General features: G+C 44.6%; 1 protein-coding gene across 8 annotated transcripts in view; it reads left to right on the top strand.

Annotated features, from left to right (window-relative positions):
* Foxp1 (forkhead box P1) overlaps window positions 1-19,844 on the top strand; it is a 527,364-nt gene that overhangs the window by 485,784 nt on the left and 21,736 nt on the right. For all 8 annotated transcript variants that reach the window (XM_052722207.1, XM_052722208.1, XM_052722211.1 and 5 more), the window contains one exon: window positions 11,939-12,022. In XM_052722207.1, the coding sequence (XP_052578167.1) occupies window positions 11,939-12,022 (84 nt within the window). The remainder of the gene's footprint in view (window positions 1-11,938; window positions 12,023-19,844) is intronic.

Below are 19,844 nucleotides of genomic sequence, written 5' to 3'. Positions count from 1 at the left end.
AGCGCACTTCTTTGGGACTGGTGCTCGCTCAAACCTTTCCCCGATTCTGAGCAGCATCCTCTGTGCTGCCAAGTGCCAGTTGCCCCCAGCCCCCACCCCAGCCTTTCCTCCCTCCCCCGTCCTCTTCCTTTCTTTCCCTCTCCCTTCCTCCCTCTCTTTCAGTCTGTCCAGCTCCTCTTGTCTCTCTGGCACCTTCTCTCTCTTGCTGTCTCCGTCATTGCTCGTCCTTCACACTTTGGCTCATCTGTTGTTGCTGCACCCCAGAAGCTGCTATCAGTGCTGAAGTGGAGCTCGAGGGAGGGAGAGTGAGAGAACGCGAGCATGAATGGACAGAGGATGAGTGTGTGAGATCAAGATGGGTGAGGGAACACACAAAGACATGTGTGTTCTCAAGCCACAGGAGAAGCTGTATGAGAATTCGGTCCCTATTTGGCATCGGCCCCTTTCTCTCTGTTATCACTGAGAGTAATTGAGTTCACTGTATATTTCAAGTCCATACACACACACACACACACATATATATATATATATATATATATATATATTAATTTATAATGCAGAGAAGGTATATGCATGTTTACTCTATCTGCAGCACGATATTTGGAAATGCTCTGGGCTATGTTGGATGTATTTTACCACTGAAGAGTAAATGTGTGCAGTTTTCCTGGAAGAATCGCCTTTGAGGGCGCTGGGGACATTTTTAATGCGAGTTGGACTTACGGGTAGAACTTGTGGAGGCACCTCCATATTTTAACAGTAATCTCCTTCTTGGTGTAATTAATCGAAAATTAGTTTCTGAAAGTAAAAATTGGGTCAGAAATGGAGATTATTAAAACGTACAGTTGCAAAAGCCTGACCCTACAAACCCCATTTATGCAACTGAGTTCCAGAATGCTTTTGAGTGGCTGATGACTCACGGATGCTTCTCCTCTGGCTGGTTCAGTGTAGGCAAGAGGTTAGCCGATGAGGGGAAATTAAAACAATGTTGTACATTATATTGGTACCAGCCATGGAAAAGCCTGTTTTGTATGCAAGGCAGCAATGGCGAGATATATGGAGAGCCCTAGGCTAAGTACAGAAGATAATTACATTTGGAGTTTTACTGAGTTAAGTCATTTACAGCTTCAAATAGTTGCAGAGAAAAATCAGCCCAAACACACTTAAACTTTTTGTTGTGACTTTTCCGGACAGAAAGGAATTTAAAAAAAAAAAATTAGTTATTATCTTATATGACAAACTACAATGTTGGTAGAATACTTTTTCCTCATAAGTTATCTTCTTGAGCTCGTTAATATTTTCTATTCAGACAGCAAATATAAACTTGCTGAAAATGGTGAGATGTTTGTACAAGGTTAGAGCATGCCATAAAGTCAGTCTTTGGAAGCATATTTAACTTGAGCATACTATAGAGAAGAGAAGTGAATAGTAGGATTAACCCACTCCCCACATTTATATAAAACTCAGACCTGGCAAAAGTGGATTCCACCAAATAGAGACTTTACCTCTTACTGCCTGCAAGGTCTATGTATTTATTGGTGGTGGTATTTTCAAAATAATGCGTGTCTCCAGATTGATTTATTTGCTATGAGATTAAATTCCTATGATGGGCATGAATAAGTTGTCGGAGTTGTCTCAGTTTGCCCAGGTAGGTCTTTCTGTCTGTCTGCATGGTTGATCTTGGACCACTGTTAATTACTAGGGAACACAGAGAACAAGGAATCTACTTGATCAGTTATTTCTCACTCTCCACAGAGAAGGTCAGGAGCATGGGCAGAGTGAGCCATTGGTCATCCAGGCTATTATCTCCTGGCAGCTCCTCTGAAGATTTTTTGGTGGGTGTGGCCTAGGACTAGAAATGCAGAAGAGGAATACTGGACTCTTTGCAGGTTTCGTGTGTTCTGAGATCACAGCCTTCAGCCTTGGTCAAACCAAAGGCAGGTTTTTCAGGGGTGAGAGAAAACAAAGATGATCTGGCTGGAAGTCAGCCAACTTGGGTGGCTCCCTGGGATGCCGTAGTGCTCTGATGGACAGTTGCTGTCAGATGGGACTGTGGATCCCATTTCTTCTCAGCTTAAGAGCTGATGTAACTGATGCATGGAGCTTGGTAGGAGTTAGCAAACTGTAGATGACCTCAAACTGGGCATGACCTCATAGTCTGAGAAAGGTTGTTAAGTGGTTGGGGGAAAAGAGAGAGAGATGTTTCATGAGAGGTGGAGATTGCATGAAACTCACATTTTATTGTTTGTACATTACATCATATGGAGACACAGATAGGCCAAAGCCCATTTACCGATACTGTGTGGTTGTTTTGTACTCCACAGAAATAGAAGCTGGTAACTGCACAGGAACCCCTATGGGCTGCAAAGCTGAAAACATTTACTACTTGGTTGTTATAGAAGTTTGCCAAACAACCCCTGGCCATCGGGATGAGAAATTTCATTATATTATTAGTCGTCTCTTGTTCCCCCGGGGGTCTAAAGTTCCGCCTTCCCCTCCATATGCCTCCTTCGCCATAGCGGGTAAAACCTCCAGTCCCACTTCAGTCAGCTCACCATTCCAGCGGCTTCATAAGGCAAGCGCTTGCCCACCTTGGCCTCCGGGATACCGGTTCATTTCTTCATCTTCTTACGGAGCAAGGACCTTTCTGGAGGCTCTGTGAAGTGGTATGAAGATGGGAGTGGTTAGGAGTGGCTAAAGCTGCCCTCCTGTTTCTTACATTCTACAGGGGAAATTGGACTATAAAATAGATGACAAGTGGAAGGCTAGACAGCAGCTCACCAGTTAAGAGCTCTTAATGGCTCTTGCAAAGGACCAGGATTCCCAGTATCCACGCGATGGCTCCTAACTGTCTGTAACTCCAGTTGCAGGGGATCGGACATACTCTTATAGCTTCTTTAGGCACCTGCACGCATGGTACACATAAACTCACATAACACACACACACACACACACACACACACACACACACACACACACACACACACACACAAATTATAAATAAAATAAATAGATCTTCCAAAACAGTAGATGAGCTAGGCATGGTGGTATACAACTTTAATCCCAGCACTCAGGAGACAGAGGCAGTTGGATCTTCGAGAGTTCAAAGCCAGCCTGGTTTACATAGGGAATTTCAGTCCAGCCAGGGCTACATAGTAATACCCTGTCTCAAATAAAAAACAAACGAACAACAAGAAGAAAAACCACCTCACAGATAACAAGCGGGACTGCCATTGGCTGGCTAGTTGACGCACATTCTTCACAGCAGCAGAACTTTACTCAAAAGAGGGCGCCAGTGCTGGGAAGGGACCAGCTAAAACCAGATGTTATGCATCCGTTATTGCTCAGTCAGAGAGCCTGACGAAAGATGTTCATAGTTGCTAGCCTGTCCTGTTTCTGTGGTGCTGGGGATTGAACCCAGGCTTCTGCAGAAGCCAGTCAAGTGTTCTACCACTGAGCTGCATCCCCGACCTGAGTTTTTATGCTCAAACCCTCGCCCTGAGAATTCAGAACTCTTCTAAGGACCAGATGAAAGAGTTTAGATTTCAAGCCTAGCAACTTTGGGAGCTTTGAGATGAGCAATGTGATTCAAGTTGGAGCTCTTGTTGGCTTCCCATTTCTTTAAAGTTCAGCATTCCTGTGTGTGTGTGTGTGTGTGTGTGTGTGTGTGTGTGTGTGTGTGTGTGTGTGTGTGTGTTTTGCCATTGCATATACCTGTGTTGTAAGTGTACTACGTTTTATTATGTTGCGTTTTGATTCAGGGGACAAGTTCCCACTATATAGTCCAAGCTGGCCCTGAACTCACTGCAATCTGACTGCCTCAACCTCCTGAGTGTTGGGATTATAAGCGTGCCTCACAGCTCTCAACCTGGGAATGTCCACTTTAATTTACTTAACTCCAAATCATGATGTCCAGAGAACCAGAGGCAGTGGGGGCAGCCAGGGACCTGCAGTGTAAGAATACTCGGGGGAGCCAGACTTGGACTGGGCCAGCCTCTCTGTTGCTAGTTCCCACACGATCTCCCACTCTCAACCACAGCCTGGGGTAGCACGTGCTCTGGAAGAAATGTACCGCACAGCACTAGTCCAAGGAATTGCTTCTTTTCATTTAAGACATTTCTTTCCCAGTCCAGGGAACTCTTAAATGTCTTAGTTTCTCAAAGTTTATTATAAAATCGATAGTTATTAAAGTGTAAACTTAGGAAGTATTTGCAGCACAATAGCAAGGTTATGTTCAAACAGTTAAGGTTTGAACAATTCCAAAAAAAAAAAAAAATGATGCTGTATTAGGCTCACACGCCTTCCATAGCCTGCCATCTAACTCACAGGCTTTGTGTTGGCAACAGCAGAGGCCACTCCTTTGCCCCCCATTTCACATGGGCTCACACTGGATCTTAGCATGTGCGTGTGTGGTGGTTCCTTTCGTCTCACTTAGAGGATAATAAAGACTACAGGACGACTAGGAGGATGAGTCAAATCCAGAGGGAACTGAAGCTGGCGGCGGCCTCTTGAGTGCTGTTCTGTATCCCTGTATGGTACCGTTGGTCTGTAGTGGACCCAGAACAGAAGATCCTTGTGTCTCTGCTCCATCACTCACAGCTCCCTGAAGAGATTAACCACTGGTTTGCCTTGAGGCAACAGCTAGAGCTGTTTCCCTTCTTAGTGCTGTCTCCACTGCGGTCAAATGGAAAAACCTATGAGGCTCCCTTACCACCACTGTGCATGAGAGCTTCCCCCATCACTGTGGAGATAAAATATGACTGGATTCACAAAGCCCACATTTTCGCCAGCATATCAATTACAAAGCAAGGGAGGAGTGTGTCTTGGAGTTCATAATGAATGTTTTCTTAGCAGTGCAGGGAAGGTTGGTCAATTCTACTCCAAGTTTGCCCTTGCCCTGGTCTCATGGAGAGGCAAAGAGAGTCAAAAAGATCTCGGAGTAGCTGATCTGAGATTTTGGACATTTCTTTCACTCCTTGAGAGCCAGTTAGAATGTCTTACCCATGAAGTTCCTGAGGGTCAACACCAGCTATTACTTAGGAGCCAACCTTTATGAACTCTGGGAGGTCATATGCGCAGATGTAGATGTTTCATAGCAAGAGAGGCATGGACGACAGAAGTCATTTAGGTCAAGGGCTTTTTTCCTTTTTTTTAAAGGTCAGAAGGTACATTTTCATTATTCCATCTGTTAAATGTTCTCTTTGGATGGATTTTTTTTTTTTTTTGCGGGGAGGATGATGTGTAAAGGCATGAGATGGAATTGCAGGGGTAAAAGTTATGGCCTTACATACGTCATAAAACATATAAACTTCCCTTCGCCCTGTCCCTGCCAGGACCGAGGGACCCAGCTGCAGGAACTAGTAATGTGTTAAAAGTAAGGATAGCTTACCCCACATGATACAGGCAGGAGAGTCAAGAAACACAGGATGCCTCTCGGAGGGCTCGGGACCCACCGGCTGCCAGGTGTGAGCTGAGTGTGCACATTCTATATTATTTCAACTGGGTGAACCCAGCTGGTGACTGCATATCCGTTTGTTCCGCTCTTAAGCTGTGGATGAGATAACACAAAAAAAGTACAGTGCACAGGACATAATTCCATGTTAGGAGAAGGAATTACTTAAAATTATAGGCTAAAAAGACGCCCATTTGTATGGACCTCTCTTAGGAAGATGAGAATGGCGTGGGTGCCATTTTCTTGAGCCTGCAGACTATCTCTGTCATAAGACATTGCCACGTTACCCACTTTTCATCCTCTCCAGTAGATTATGTCGTCTGGAGATGATGTGTTTTCATTGTGTACCATAGGGATGCGTTTCGAGACAGATTTCCTCCAGCCCCTCGAATCCTTTAGGCTGATCGTGAAAGAAGGTGAGGGCTGAGCATGTAGCTCAGTTGGCGGAGTGTTAGAGTCACATGCATTGAGCCTGGGTTCAATTGCAGCGCGCGCGTGCGCGCGCGCGCACACACACACACACACACACACACACAGAGCAAGCAGGCAGAAGGAAAAGGGGCAACTGAACGGAGTCAATCAGCCCCTGTTTGAGAGGCTGGGCCTAGAGGAGAGTGTCAGTAATTAGATTTCATGCACACTGTCCTCCTTCCCATGTATTAACTGTACTGAAGCACTGGATGGAAGTGAGCAAGGGGTCCGTGTATTATAGCGGCAGGGAAGGAAGTCTAGCATGCCTCCAGTGCCGTAGCAAGCACTCTTGAGTTTCCTGTGCAGGGGACAGTGGCAGAGGCTGTTAACAAGGAGGTTCCAGGTCAAGGCAGCCACTTGAGAATGTGCCCAGATTGTACAGAGGAGATGGAGAGAAAAAAAAATACAATCCTTTTTTTCAAAATTAATCTAGCTGATATCCACCAAGAAGAATGACCAGCCATCCCAGCCTACCCCCCTAGGTTTGAGGAAATTCCCAGGACCTAGGATTTCCAGTTTAAAAGCTGGGACTACTGTGGGAGGGATCGTCCATTGTTCTGTGTCCTGCTTGTACATAGCTCAGAGGGGGTCTGGAACATCTCTTGGATGACCGTTGGCCTCCTCATATACGAGTCACTGTCCCTGAGGCTTTGCACCCACAATTTATCAAATCTCTCCGTTAAGAACTGTTGCCCACTTCCCCTGATTCTCGTCCATTTTTATGTAAGGAGTGGAAATCAGTCTCTGGGGTGTATCTATTAGACATGTTTATTGTAATGCTTCTCCATGGTCCTTTGAAGGTGATACTCTGTCTGTAGGGATTGTAGCCATCATTGACATCTAAGAGTCAAAGATACCATGTTCGTTTCCCACCCATCAGATAAGGACACTGAGTTGCTTAGAGCAGTGGTTCCCAGCCTTCCTAATGCTGCAACCCTTTAATACAGTTCCCTGTATAGTGGTGACCCCCTACCATAAAATTATTTTCATTGCTACTTTCTAACTGTAACTTTGCTACTGTTATGAGTTGTAATGTAAATATCTGATATGCGGGATGGCCTTAGGCAACACCTGTGAAAGCGTCCTTCAACCCCCAAAGGGGTTGTGGACCACAGGTTGAGAACCACTAGTTTAAACCATCAGGTTAATCTGTTTCAAGGTAGTGGTGAATGATAGAAAAAGCCCACCTCCCCATGCCAGGCTGGTCACCATTTAATTGAAGGTGCCACCTGCCTGCAGTATTGCCCGGAGTCTCTTCCTTTGTCCATAGGATTCTGATCTTACCCATTCAGGAGCCAGTTGCTAGACTGAACATTTGGCTATGACACCATGTTCCTTGCCTGCCTCCCAGAGCTCCTTCCCAAGGCATCCTGCCCAGTGACTCGGGAACCAAGGGGAAGTTGGATAACTTGACCACACTGGGAACTGTAAGCTCTCCAGAAGTGTCAGCAGAGAGAAAAGTGCACAGGTTTCAGTAGCAGGGGGAGACATTAATCCTAACACAAATTAATTACAGTATGGGCTTTGCATGTGATTACCCCACCATTAGCGGGGCTATTTGTAATCACACCGGCTTCCTAGATTTCAGCAAATATATGATCTGTAATGTGTCCCCCTTTGGCCCTTTCTAACCACTTTTGTGGCCATGCTCAGGACATCTCCTCATAGCAGCAGCCCCACAGAACCTCTTGCCTCTCCTGAGCAAGCTCAGAGAGTGTCAGGGACAGCAAAGGCCCAGCATTACTGTGACCTCCTGTGGCCGGGGCCTTGAGGCTGGAGCCAGAGAAAGGGAGAGCGAGCGAGCGTTTGGGTTTCTCACTTCCACGTCCTTCTTTGAAAACCAAGGCACTGATTTTTTTCATAATTTAAAATCCTGCCTAAGTCTGCAAGCATTAGGATTCCGAGACTATGACTGACTATTAGTATGTGTCTGCTTTAAATGTCAAGAGAGTCTTTAATAACAACATGTGAGGAATGTTAAGATGATGAAGGAACACAATAAAAGTAGGGAAATTCTTGAGTTGGGGTGAAATGAACCGTGGGTCACCCACCAGCTGAACATGGCAGTTGATGGTTGAGAAATCTTCACCAGTTTGTCCCAGGGCTGAATTCAGAAGGCATGTGAATGTCTGGACTGGGTACAGCGTTTCCACTTGGCAGCTGACCAGGTTGGTGGAAGAGTTGGAGTTGCATTCCTTCCTTCCAGAGACTCCTGTTCAGGGTGTGTGGGTTTGATTTCTGACGCCTTATTCCATCTTGCTCTGATCGTGTGCAGTTAAGGGAGCAGTGTAACTGGGTGCTGTCTGTCAAAGTGGGGTTTGTCTGTTGGGTCTTTGCTGCATAAAAGCTTGCTCTGAAAGGGAGATAGTCACTGTTGAAGTCCATGGAAGAGCAGGGTCACCCAGACTCCTTTGCTTTTACACGCACCCTTGTGGCCCATCAAAAGCCCAGACTTCCCGTGTCCTCTCTTGAGAGGTGGCTTAGCAGGCTTCACTGAAACCTCAGAGTTTAGTGGTGGTCTCCTTGGGGACATCTCAATCCCTCCTGCTCCTCAGGTGGGTCACCTGCTACCACTGTCCATCCCACTCCTGTGTCAGTGGTGTCCTAAGTCAGGGCGAGGAGTGGTAGAGGGGAAGACGTTTGTCATTCGGGGAAGGTCCCAGCAGAGTTTGAAGATCAGTCCCTTTGGGTAAAGTTAGAGCCAGCATTATAAAGCAGGATTCCAGCCTTACTTCTGTCCTTTCTTGGCGCTGTGGCCTTACAGGTGTCCATCCTGTGTACCTCAGTTTCCCCAATTACAGTACATAAGTCAAGGGGACCCAGAGCCACAGTGATTTTTATTTCTGTCCAAGCAAATAAATGGCTCACACCTTCTCCTCATCTGTCTCTAATAACTGTAGCACATTTACGTATTTCCCCTCACTCATTTCAGTGGACTACTGTGTGTCACTAACAAGAGCTGCCAGATTGCCCTGAAAACAGTCTTCCTGACAGCAGGCAGAAGGAAGATGGTGAGGGAACCCCAAACTCTGCTCCCTTCTCTCTGACAAAAGCATGCGCTGGATCTCCCTGGGGTTTGTCTGTACAGACATTGAGTGGTCGAGTGCCTTGTCGTCGACATTTGTCGGTGGTGTTGGAGCAGTGCATGAGTTCTTAGCTTCCACACTGTGTCTAAAACCCAACTTGAGGCTTGGATAATAGAAGAGAGGGTGACAGATATCATCCGATGGAGAAAAATCAGTTGCCCAGGGCTGAGGGCAAGATACAGTCAGGCCCAGAGATGAATCTATCAGAGTTAGACACCATCTTCCCTGTGCTGTCTGCCCTGTTCTAGTCTTTAAAACCGGGGGCTTATTTCTCTCCCCACCCAGACTCACAGCTGACTCTATTACACCCCATTATGTGGATCCTGATTCCAAAGATATACCCAGCCAGTGTAGACTAGACTGATTTAATTTCTTCTTTAAAAAAAAAATTGCAGCAGGTATTTTTAACCTCCATGAAGCATTCATTAGCTGCTGCACTGAGCTTTCTCTGTACGGAACTCATGTTCAGAACAACCCAAAGGGTTCAGAGATGAGGGATCCATATTTAGAAGAACAAAAATGAAATGCTCACAAGGATTATAGAATGTGCTCAGAGGCCAGAATTTGAACACAGCCCAGTAGGATAGCATGTCCATTATCTCCTTCCGTTCTGCTGTCTTTCAAGAGAGTTGGTGTACAGACAGACCAGCTGATTCCAATGACCCCTGCTCAGAAGCGCAGTCTGGTGGAGCCCATTGGCCTGCCCGTGTAGTACCTCCTGGGGAAGCTTTTGAGAACCAGTCTCTTTGGACATCACAACATATTTTATTTTTTAACTTGTCAGCCAGATGGCCAGTTGTCTTTGGACTGTTTCTCAGCCCCCTTTTCTTGGCTTTTCATGGAATCCCAAGGGAAGAGGGTGTACTAAGGCCATATTCCCTACCATAAGATGTCTGTATCCTCACATGATGTGATGAAGTGATGCTGGAAAAGTTGGTGACACTGGGGGTTTTGTGGGATGTGTTCCCAGGGGCAGTAAGCTTCAGGGTGTGGGTGTGGCCCTGCACACACATTGTCCTTACTCTTGTCTGTTAGAAGGTCAGGCTCAGGGTAAGGAGAGGATCTTGCCTGGTGGCGGGGCTTTAGAGTTTTTTTTTTCTCCTCTTACTATCCTAATTCCTTGTAATTGCTACATCGGAGATGTTTACCCCTAAATTAAGTCACAATTAATATTCAGCAGACTCTTCGGTAAATACCACCTTTCACCCTTTAATTTGTGTTGTTCGGCATGGGCAGTCTACTACTCCATGTTTTGAGAAAGAGTGGCATTCATGGCTAAATTCCTTTCTGCCCCGTGAGAGTTTTCAAAACAAACTTAAAACCAACAACAACAACAAAAAAGACATTTCAAAGTAGTTTAGTTTTAGTATAAAAAACAAAACCAAAAAAAAAAAATAGGCAACAACAATTAAAAAAAAAAAAAACCCTTTAGGGCACTTAATGTAAAAAAAAAAAAAAAGGAATAACCATAGAAAAATGCTGCTCCCAACATTTGAAATGTTTTGTCTGAGCACCTCTGAAAACCCAAATTCCTTTGGCGTTATGTGTTTAGAGAGTCTTAGTTTGGCAGCAGAGTAATGCACCGAAGAACGGGGTGGTAACGTAAAGCCCACCCTAAGATGGCGTCATTTTCATTTCCTGTTTGTTGAAAGATAAATGCTAACTAACACTGGAAGGCTTTTCCCCCCTACTTTTTCTTCTTCTTCTTAATTTATTCCTCCCTGAACCACAAGGGAATAAAAAGAAATAAAAACTCAAATGTGATATGGCTGTTGACTGAGCCAGCCGGTGGGGGAAGAGGCAGACTCGTGTCTTCTTCTGCCACTGCACCCGGCCCCCTTTCTCTGCCTTCCCCTGACTCCTGAGCCCCGACCTCCTGTCTCCCCACCACCAGAAATAACTTGGTTAAAAATGTGAAGTGGGTTTAATTTTGGCATAATTTTAGACTTAAAAAAAGAAACTTACTTCCTAAAGGTTTAAAACTATGAGGTATTAAAAGAATAGGTTCCCTACCCTGCTTCTGAGGCATTGTTTTAGACAAACTATCTGTGAAACTTTGGAAGATATACACACTAGTGCAAAAATATTCCTCCCCTTCCTGTGTCTACATTGTCTCTTCATGCTGCATCTGTTTCCTTAACTTCATTTTATTTTTGGAGTCCATATTAGACACTACTTATCTAAAAGTCATCATTAGAGGTCCTTACCCCACCTGTCTTGTGATATAACCAAGTTACCACTATATCAAAATGGTCCAAAACCAGCATAAAGGTTATAGCATCTAATGAATAAGCGACTTTCCACCCTGCCCATCCAGTTAGAAACATCTGTGACATCAGAAGATAACTTTTCATGGAATGAAGATACTGGGGTTATTAAGAGAACATCTACCTAGTGGGTACTCAGATGTTGAACCCCTGAAACAGGGAACTTAGTGTTTACCTACAAATGGGAGCCCCTCAGTCCTGGTAGCCTCGTTCCAGCCACTGTCACCTGCCAGTCCCTGTAAGACAGACTCAGCCAGCTTTCCACAAGTGTATCCAGGTGTCCATGAGTTTGTCCACAAGCACAACCGATGAGTTTATGAGTGTGAGCTAGCTGCTCATCTTCCCGTGGCCTCCTCATGAATCAGCTTGGCTAATGGGCATGATTCATGCTTGCCTTTGAGCTGTCCATGTTCCCTGGGACTCCGTGGTGCCAGCAGGTCTAGAATGTCCCAGTTAAAGACTAATGCACCTTGTGTTGGGAAATCTCACATCAACACCTCCGGTTCCTCAGACTTTGGCAGGGGTCCTGTAGATTTCAAACGATGAAGTAATAAAAATGATTCTATCATGTGCTGTAGTTAGTTGGGATATGCATAGTTGGGGGGTATTTGAAAGAGTCACACATCTCTATTCAAAGACATAACAAAGCCTTTTCTTCCCATTAGCTTGCAAAAGACAAAGAGCGCCTGCAAGCCATGATGACCCACCTGCATGTGAAGTCTACAGAACCCAAAGCTGCCCCTCAGCCCGTAAGTACTGGTCCCCACCCGGGGGAATGGCACCATAAACTAGTGGTATTCCTTCTCCGCGTCCCACCTCAAGCACTGGGAGAATAGCTCCAGAGGGCAGCTGTGAATTCCAAAGCCCTCCTTCACCCGACTTTCTGACTTTTCATGGAGAAGACAGGCAGGATGCTAGGCATCCGGGAGAGACCCAGGATGAGACAGACATGGTATCCATCCCAGGTTTTTAGAAGTTGGCTTTGCTTGTCATATTTCCTTGTACTGGGCCTTAAAGTTGAGATCTGGGTAGGCATATGATACCTAAAGCAAACATCCTGCCTTGAACCTTGTTTTTTGTTTGTTTGTTTTTAAACCATAAACTGATCTCATCAGCACTGGTATCACTCACATACATTTCTGGAAGTCTCCTAGTGGCTCTAGCTGATTATTCAAAATGGAGGCCATGCCTTGGTTCCTGATTTTAAGATTTGTAAAATTTAAAGGTACGCTGACTTTATTTGATTTTGCTGGGAGTCCCTATGTGAAAATTAATTGAGCGTTGACAATCTATAGTTAGTAGCAGCAATTTTAATCAACATGCAATGATGCAGCATAATGGCAAAGTATTGGTTTATCTGTTTTGACTGATTTTTTTTTCTATAAATAAAGCAAACATACACCCCTATATGTATGATGTATGGTGATAGAAATAAAACGGAGTCAGACTATTAACCCAGTAAATATGGTAGCCTGCCAAGATGCAGTTGGCAGACAGAATTAATGTCTGAAGCAGAACACATTACTGAGATACAGGACATAAAATCATTAAACACTCCACGCATCCATTTTTACTGAGAAAGAGTCTTAGCTTCCATGTATCTCACAGTAAATGGCTGCAGGATAGGATGGGTAAGCTACCAAAAAGGAAAGGATGGGGAAGGAGCCAGACCATCCAAAGCTGCTCTTCATCTCCTCTTTTCAGATGACCATTGGGAAGAATTAGTGCTACCCTGAAATGGTGTCATGACCAGTGGCAAAGGGGAATGATTGCCCTGGACCTCTCTGGAAATCCACAGTGGTTTTTAGTGAAGTGCTTCCTTCAGATTGAAGACTCTAAGTCTTCACACATAGCAACAGGGATAGACAGGTTGTCCCCATCTTCCTCCATGAATTAAAAACAGCCATGATAGAGCCATGATTGAATGTATCACTCTGGCAATAGGCTCATTTTGGATCAAGGCAGAGAAGGAATCCACATAAAGAGATGGAACTACAGAGTCCCTTGGGGTCCTCAGTGGGTAATCGGGCCTGGGACTAGCCCTGAGCACCATATATACAAGCCCACATGGGCACATGAGGACCCTTGATGTTCTGTCTCCCTGTGGACCTGTGCTAAGTAGCCAATAAACAAGACAGAAGCAGCTAGGGGTGAGGGAATGAACAGGGAAGGAAGGTTTGTCTTGATTAGTATTGAAAAAAAAAATGTTTTACATTCTAGAAAATTATAACTTTGAAGGGGACCTCCTACTAAATTTATTTTTAACTGCTCTATTGAAAATTCTCTACCACTAGTCAACATTATCTCTTAGAAGCTCAGCACAGTATTTCTTTATTAAAAGAAATAGGCACGAATATTTTTGACTGAAAAATTAATAGCTTTTGAATTCATACACAGCAGGTTTTCTTTTGCAAAGAAGTCCAATATCGCTGCACAGCACTTCTATAACCATTTATTTAGCGTCCAAGTCAAACCTTTGACAGCTAGAGCGGTGCTACAAGCCAGTATAAAGAACTCCAAGATGTAAACCAACAATAGCCTGTCTGTGTGAGGTTTGCCATTGTCAAATACATAGATTGTTTGGATTAGTTTATGTAAATGTACTGTTGTATTACCCTTTGGAAAAAAATCACATTTGTGTATGAAAAGTGGTTCCCCTCACAGGCAGCATTATAAATTCCTTATCCTTTAACTTACATGTAAGAACTAAAAATTGGTGCCTGACACGTAGATATTGTGTGACACTCTGTTGTCGGAGTGAACCTGCCTCCTTTTCATTTATTGGAAAATAGAAAATTTTATTATAGATACCATCTTATAAATCAGGAATTATTAAAATATGTATAGGTGAGGCATTGGAAAATTAATTATAAAAGATAGACGTGTAATGTTTTGCATAAATTTTCACTTCCTTGCCAAAAGAAAAGAAAGAAAGAAAAAAAAGCCCATGCATATTTCAGACCCCTTGATGCTTTCAACTTTAGGGACTCAGAGCTATCTGGTGACTGATCCTAACATTCAAAATATTCCCTCCAGCCTGTAATTAATTTATTCCACCCTAAATAATAGAATGAATGGCTGGTGAGCATTTGAATGAGCATCATTCTAGAATCCACTGAGTTTCATATCTAACCATAGATGGGGACTTCCACATTACAACCGTGCCAGTGAGTTTATGAAGTTGTTTCTTTTTCCATTTCTGTTTAAAAGGAACTTGGTGTTTATTTTAAAATTCTTAGTCACTAAGTGATAGAATGCTCAGCTGTAAATGTTGCCCTTCGCTAAATGCCATTTGGGTGCTAAATGGCTTTTGTAGCCAGTGGTCCACCATGTCCCCAGTTCCTCCCATCCAAGAGCTGCCATCACGTTCTCAGATGGTTCTTGCATCAGCTCAGAGATTTGTTTTCTGGATCCCAGCATGGGGTACATCTTTAGGTTTGGATAGTGACAAAATGCACATTCCCAGAACAGTGCCCAAGGGTGTAGACAAGGCTCTGACAAGGTCCACCCACAATGGGCTGCCAATGTGTGGCTGATGGAAACAGTATATCCCCAGCCTCAGGCCTTGCTGACTCCTTGGGTAGCTTGTCTTCTGATGGCCATCACATCTCTGTTCTCAGAATTGGAGTTCCTGAATGTAGAAATCAAGCCACTCCATCCAGGGATAATTACTTGGCCACAATGACAGACTGAATGTGGTCAAACGAGAAAGACCTGTACTTGCTGTAGAGGTGTTTGGAGTCTTGTGAACAAGCTACCAAATAATTGCATGCATATATCCACACATATGTATACGCATACCCATACACACATAGATCATTTGTTGCATAGAGAATGCTGTATGTGACTAGGAAAAGTGACCTGAGAAAACGATGTGTCTTTTGAAACCTAGAAGCTGCGTAGGATTCTCTAGAAGGAAAGAGGTCAGTTTCCCAGCTCTTGCCTCTGGGGAGGAGTGGTTACACGGATGTGTGTGTCTGAGGATGGTGGCTGGGAGAGGAACATGTACGATGAGGGTCAGAATGCCGGAAGGGGAGGAATCACCAACCTTAGTATTGTGCAGTCTGTTGAGGCAGGCCCTGCATGAAAAGGCCTAGCTAACATCTAGCAAGTTCTAGCAGTTAGGTACCAAGAAAGAAAAGGCTGTTGTTGACATATGTTTACAATAGCCAAATTTGTTGTAGTTTAAGATTTAAAAGTTCTTCTGTTTCCCACGGAAAGAGAAGTAACAGCAAAAAGGAGAAAATAGTCTGCTCTTCCTTTGTTCCAAACCCAGTTCCATTCCCAGAGTGAGCAGCACAATGTCGTGTCTATACTTAACTGCATGCAGAATTGGCTAAGATGTAACTCAACACAGAAGGACAACAAAAGGAAACATGTCTGTGTTAGGACTTTATTAAGTTGTCAGTGGCTTCTTACAAAGCCATTTTGCTACGCTGGTGTTAGGAGTGTGCAGTGTAAACCCCACTTCATGATGGGGAGGGGGAAGAACTTTGCTTTGCGGATTCCTGCACTCGTGAGAACTACTCCCCAGGCCTGGAGAAACCACATTCTTTGAGATTTGGTGGGCAAGTAATTACAGCACAGGTCTTGGAGCCTACTTTATGAAAAATTCGTAAGACACTTTTAGAATGAAATGCAGCTTGAGATTTTCCTCTTTGCACATTGACTCTAACTCTAGCAATTAGGACTGTTTTGAAATAGTTTTTTTTAGCTCCTTTGAAAACAGAGTGGTCCCTCCATCCCCTTGAAAAAAGAGCCTGTGAACTTCAAGGAACAGGTGACCAGGTGTGGGCTGCAGGGGCCTTGGAGCAGTAATGTTGGCCACTCATAAAGAGGGACTCTGCAATCCGGTGCACGGTGCACAAAGGCTGTTTTATAGACTGCTTTTTGTTAAGTCCCCTTCCGCACCTCAGCTCAGGTTTGTTGCTCATTTCCCTGCCAGGATTGCCACCCTCTGAGTCTCTAGAATAAGCCAGGCTCCCATCAGAGCGCAGAGTCCTCTCCAAAGGCCTCCCCCCTACCACCCACTGCCTGCCCTCTGTCCATGGAGTCTGAACTTGGTGATTCATGCCTACAAAGGCAGCCTCCAGCCTCAGAACATTGCAGGTGAGGGCAGGACCTGAGCCTCTCAGCCCATCCAGGCTGCAGCAGAGAAACCAGTTGGGTGAGCCCCAAGTCCCTCCTGTGTAGTGCTGGTCTCTGGTGTTTTGGTTTCAGGTTTTTCTTTTGTTCTCAGAATCTGTTTTCATGAGAAGCAAGAGCACAAACAAAAACAGAAGATGGGTTCTTGTGGGAATACTCCCTAACAAGTCTGCTTCTGCCTGGGGTTTGCATCAGCGGTTTGTTTATTTTTTATTTTTTTAAATGTGAGTGACTCACCATCCTTACACTTGAGGGGAGTGTGCTATGGAAAAACTAAAGATTGATTTTTGTTTTTAGAAAGGACAAAGTACAATATTGGGTAGCTGATAGTTGGGATAGTTTCAACAGTAGACGCTTCCAGGAAAGCCCTTTGGTAACCAAACTGAGGTAAAAGTCAAGACTTGATAGCACAGTTGTTTGTATTTTTATTTAAAAACTAAAAGCCTGCAGCAACTTTAAGTGACATAAGAATTTAGCTCCTGGCCAGAGTTTGAAAGAGATTATCTTTGCTGAAATCATCCCTTCAGTGGCAACTTGCCATGGAGAAAAATATCTGCGTTACTAGCTTTTCTAAACATAGCAACCTCTTCTTAAATAGCAAACGAACACAATGAGAAAAATGGCCTTTCCATCAGGGAAAGAAACCCTCCCAGTCCAATCCCTTCCTGCTCCATGCCCTGGAAAAAAAAAATCTCTTTTAAACCCTTACCTACACTTAGAAACATGGAACACCAAAGCTTTCCTTTTTCCTTGATGATTGTCTAAAGATTTAATAATTGACAATTAAGATGCATATTTCAAGATAACAGCGAAAAACCCACACCACTGTTCCTGATTTGCTCTTTTATCTGTGTGTATGTGTGTGCCTCTCTGTGTGTGTTCCTGATTTGTGTTCTCGTTCTCTCTCTCTCTCTCTGTCTCTCTGTCTCTGTCTCTGTCTCTCTCCCTCCCTCCCTCCCTCCCTCCCTCCCTCCCTATCCCTCTCCCTCTCCCTCTCCCTCTCCCTCTCTCTCGTGCGTGTGTGTGTGTGTGTGTGTGTGTGTGTGTGTGTGTGTGTGTGTGTAGAGGTCAGAGGTCAATGTTCCATGTCTTTCTCAACTTCTTTTTTGAGACAGGCTCTCTCACTGAGCCTGGAACACTTGATTCAACCAGGTTGACTTGCCAACAAGCACCAGGGATCCTCCTGTCTCTGTCTTCCTAGGGCTGGCATTATAACCATCACACCTGTGGGTGCTGGGGAGGTGAACTCAGGTCTGCATCCTTGGGCAAGCCCTTTCCTGACTGAGACACACACACACACACACACACACACACACACACACACACACACACACACACCCATACACCCATACCCAGTGCCCCAGTTTGCTCTTATCAGCTTGTGGTAGCTCATTATTATTTTGTTTTCAATGTTTTGGGTAGAGTTCTTCATTGTAAGAGCAAGTTTTATGTGAACATGGTGTGTTTTGAATCCTTCCTGGTACCCCTTCCCTTTTCTCGGAAAGATGGCTTCTCCTCGAGACACACATATGATCACTAGACAGAAGTTTAAAAGTTGAGAAGCTTGCCCAGCAGCTGCCAGGGTTGTGTCTCATTAACTTGGTGGTCCACCCTTCTGATGGTCTTGCATGGCAGAGCTCCCTCTGTTTGGAGTCCCCAGCTTTCTGTTCTTCCCTCACAGGCTACAGTCATGTTTAATTTAGAATCCAGGCTCCTTTGGCAAATTAGCAATTAGAACAATTTTGTGGGAATATGTATATGTGTCATTAGTTTTTCTGCAAATTAATAGCGAGGGCAGAGGTCAGGCAGAAATTTTCCACTTGACTGAAGCCCTTCCATTGAGACTTGGCACTTGGGTTTGGAATGGCCGCAGCTGCTCCCAGACACCCTTTTCCTCTAGGAACTGTCTTTTAATTAGTTTACCTCATAGCCATCATTACAAATATTACTGTCTCCCCTCCCTGAAATAAAATTACTGTTTCTACAAAATATTCCAGCGACATTGTGCACCACTGCACATTGATGGTAGGGTCAGTCGAATGCACCATTTAATCATCAGATCACCTCCATCCGCATCTCCTCATTAGAGTCCTTACAATACATTTTTATCTGGTAATTAGCTGAGATTGGCTGCTTCCTCTGTGGCTTATTAGAGACAGCCCAGCAGTGGGTGTGAATCATGGTGTCATTTGTCAAGCCTGGTAAACCTCTGACTTTGAGCTCAGTGTTTATTTCCAGTTCCTACCTACATTCAAAAGCATCCAGAAAATCCAGCCTGCATTACCCTCTTCCTGGATTGGGCGAGCCTGGAGGGATCTGTCTTTTCACTGTTGCCGTCTCCAGTAGAACTGGTCCAAGTATTAAGCCCCTTGTCAAAGCTGCCAGAGTCAAATCTATGCACGTCTGATGGCATGTCTCTGTGTGGGGGTTCATTGGTTCTTTTAAGATCTGGGCACTCAAAAAGATGGGCTTGGACCTGTTGAATGGTGACACAGGACTTGCTGAACTTCCTCACAAACTGGAAGGGAGCATGTGGACTCCCATGTTCAACATCATTGTCGTTGTTTTTTTGAGAAAGTCGGGCTGTATAGGGTAATGTTCTTAGGCTAAAAGGAGAAGTCAAGAAGTAGGGTGAGCCCTCAGAGTTGTTGTCTGGGTTTTTTATCTGCTTTCATCATTAAGCTCCCCAAGGACAGAAGTTCAGTGGTTTAGTCCTGCTTTCGGGCCTTTAGAAGTTTCTGGCAATATTTATTGAGTGTCATTTGTAAGCAAAAGTAAAAGCTGTTTGTGGAAGCTCTTCCAAAAGCAAGCATAACAGAGAAGTAGGAAAGGCCATAGCGTTGATGTGAGACATGAGCTAGGCATAAGTAGAGGGTGCAGAGGCTGTAGGGCCAGACAAGGATGTGGTTTGACTTGGGGTCTGGGGAAGGATATGGGCAAGCTTCTCTTTCGTTCTCTATAAAACCTGAGCAATTTGTAGAGGCATGTGAATGAAATGAAGCCTCTCAGGGCAAGTGTTTTCAGAGCATGTATTTTTGTAAATGATACCCTTGGCTTTCCGAAGACTCTTCATGCTTAGGCTTTACAGCAGCTGAATGATGCATTTGGGGTCTTTAGACACTAATTTTCTTGACACACACACCCCCTTTGGCTGATGCTAATACATACAGTTCCTGGACTTGGGCACTTGTTAAGGCTTGAGGGGAAGAAGAGGTCGGCCTTTGCTCTTCTCCATTGGCATCTTGCTCCGCCCTGTCCCTGGCCTCTCCTCTGAACTCTTAGCACTTGGTTTGCAAATGTGTGTCACGGTCAGCTTTCTAGCACCATTGGGAGGGCAGCTTACCACATTGCCCCTGGTCGCTGAAGGTCAGCAAGTGTCTGCTGTCTCCCCAGTTTGCTGTTCTTAGGTACTGGGGGCTTGTGGTA

Source organism: Peromyscus californicus, unplaced genomic scaffold (genome assembly GCF_007827085.1).
Source record: "Peromyscus californicus insignis strain IS unplaced genomic scaffold, ASM782708v3 Scaffold_6__1_contigs__length_162567912, whole genome shotgun sequence".
NCBI lineage: Eukaryota > Metazoa > Chordata > Mammalia > Rodentia > Cricetidae > Peromyscus > Peromyscus californicus.
This window is presented reverse-complemented; position numbering and strand designations above follow the sequence as displayed.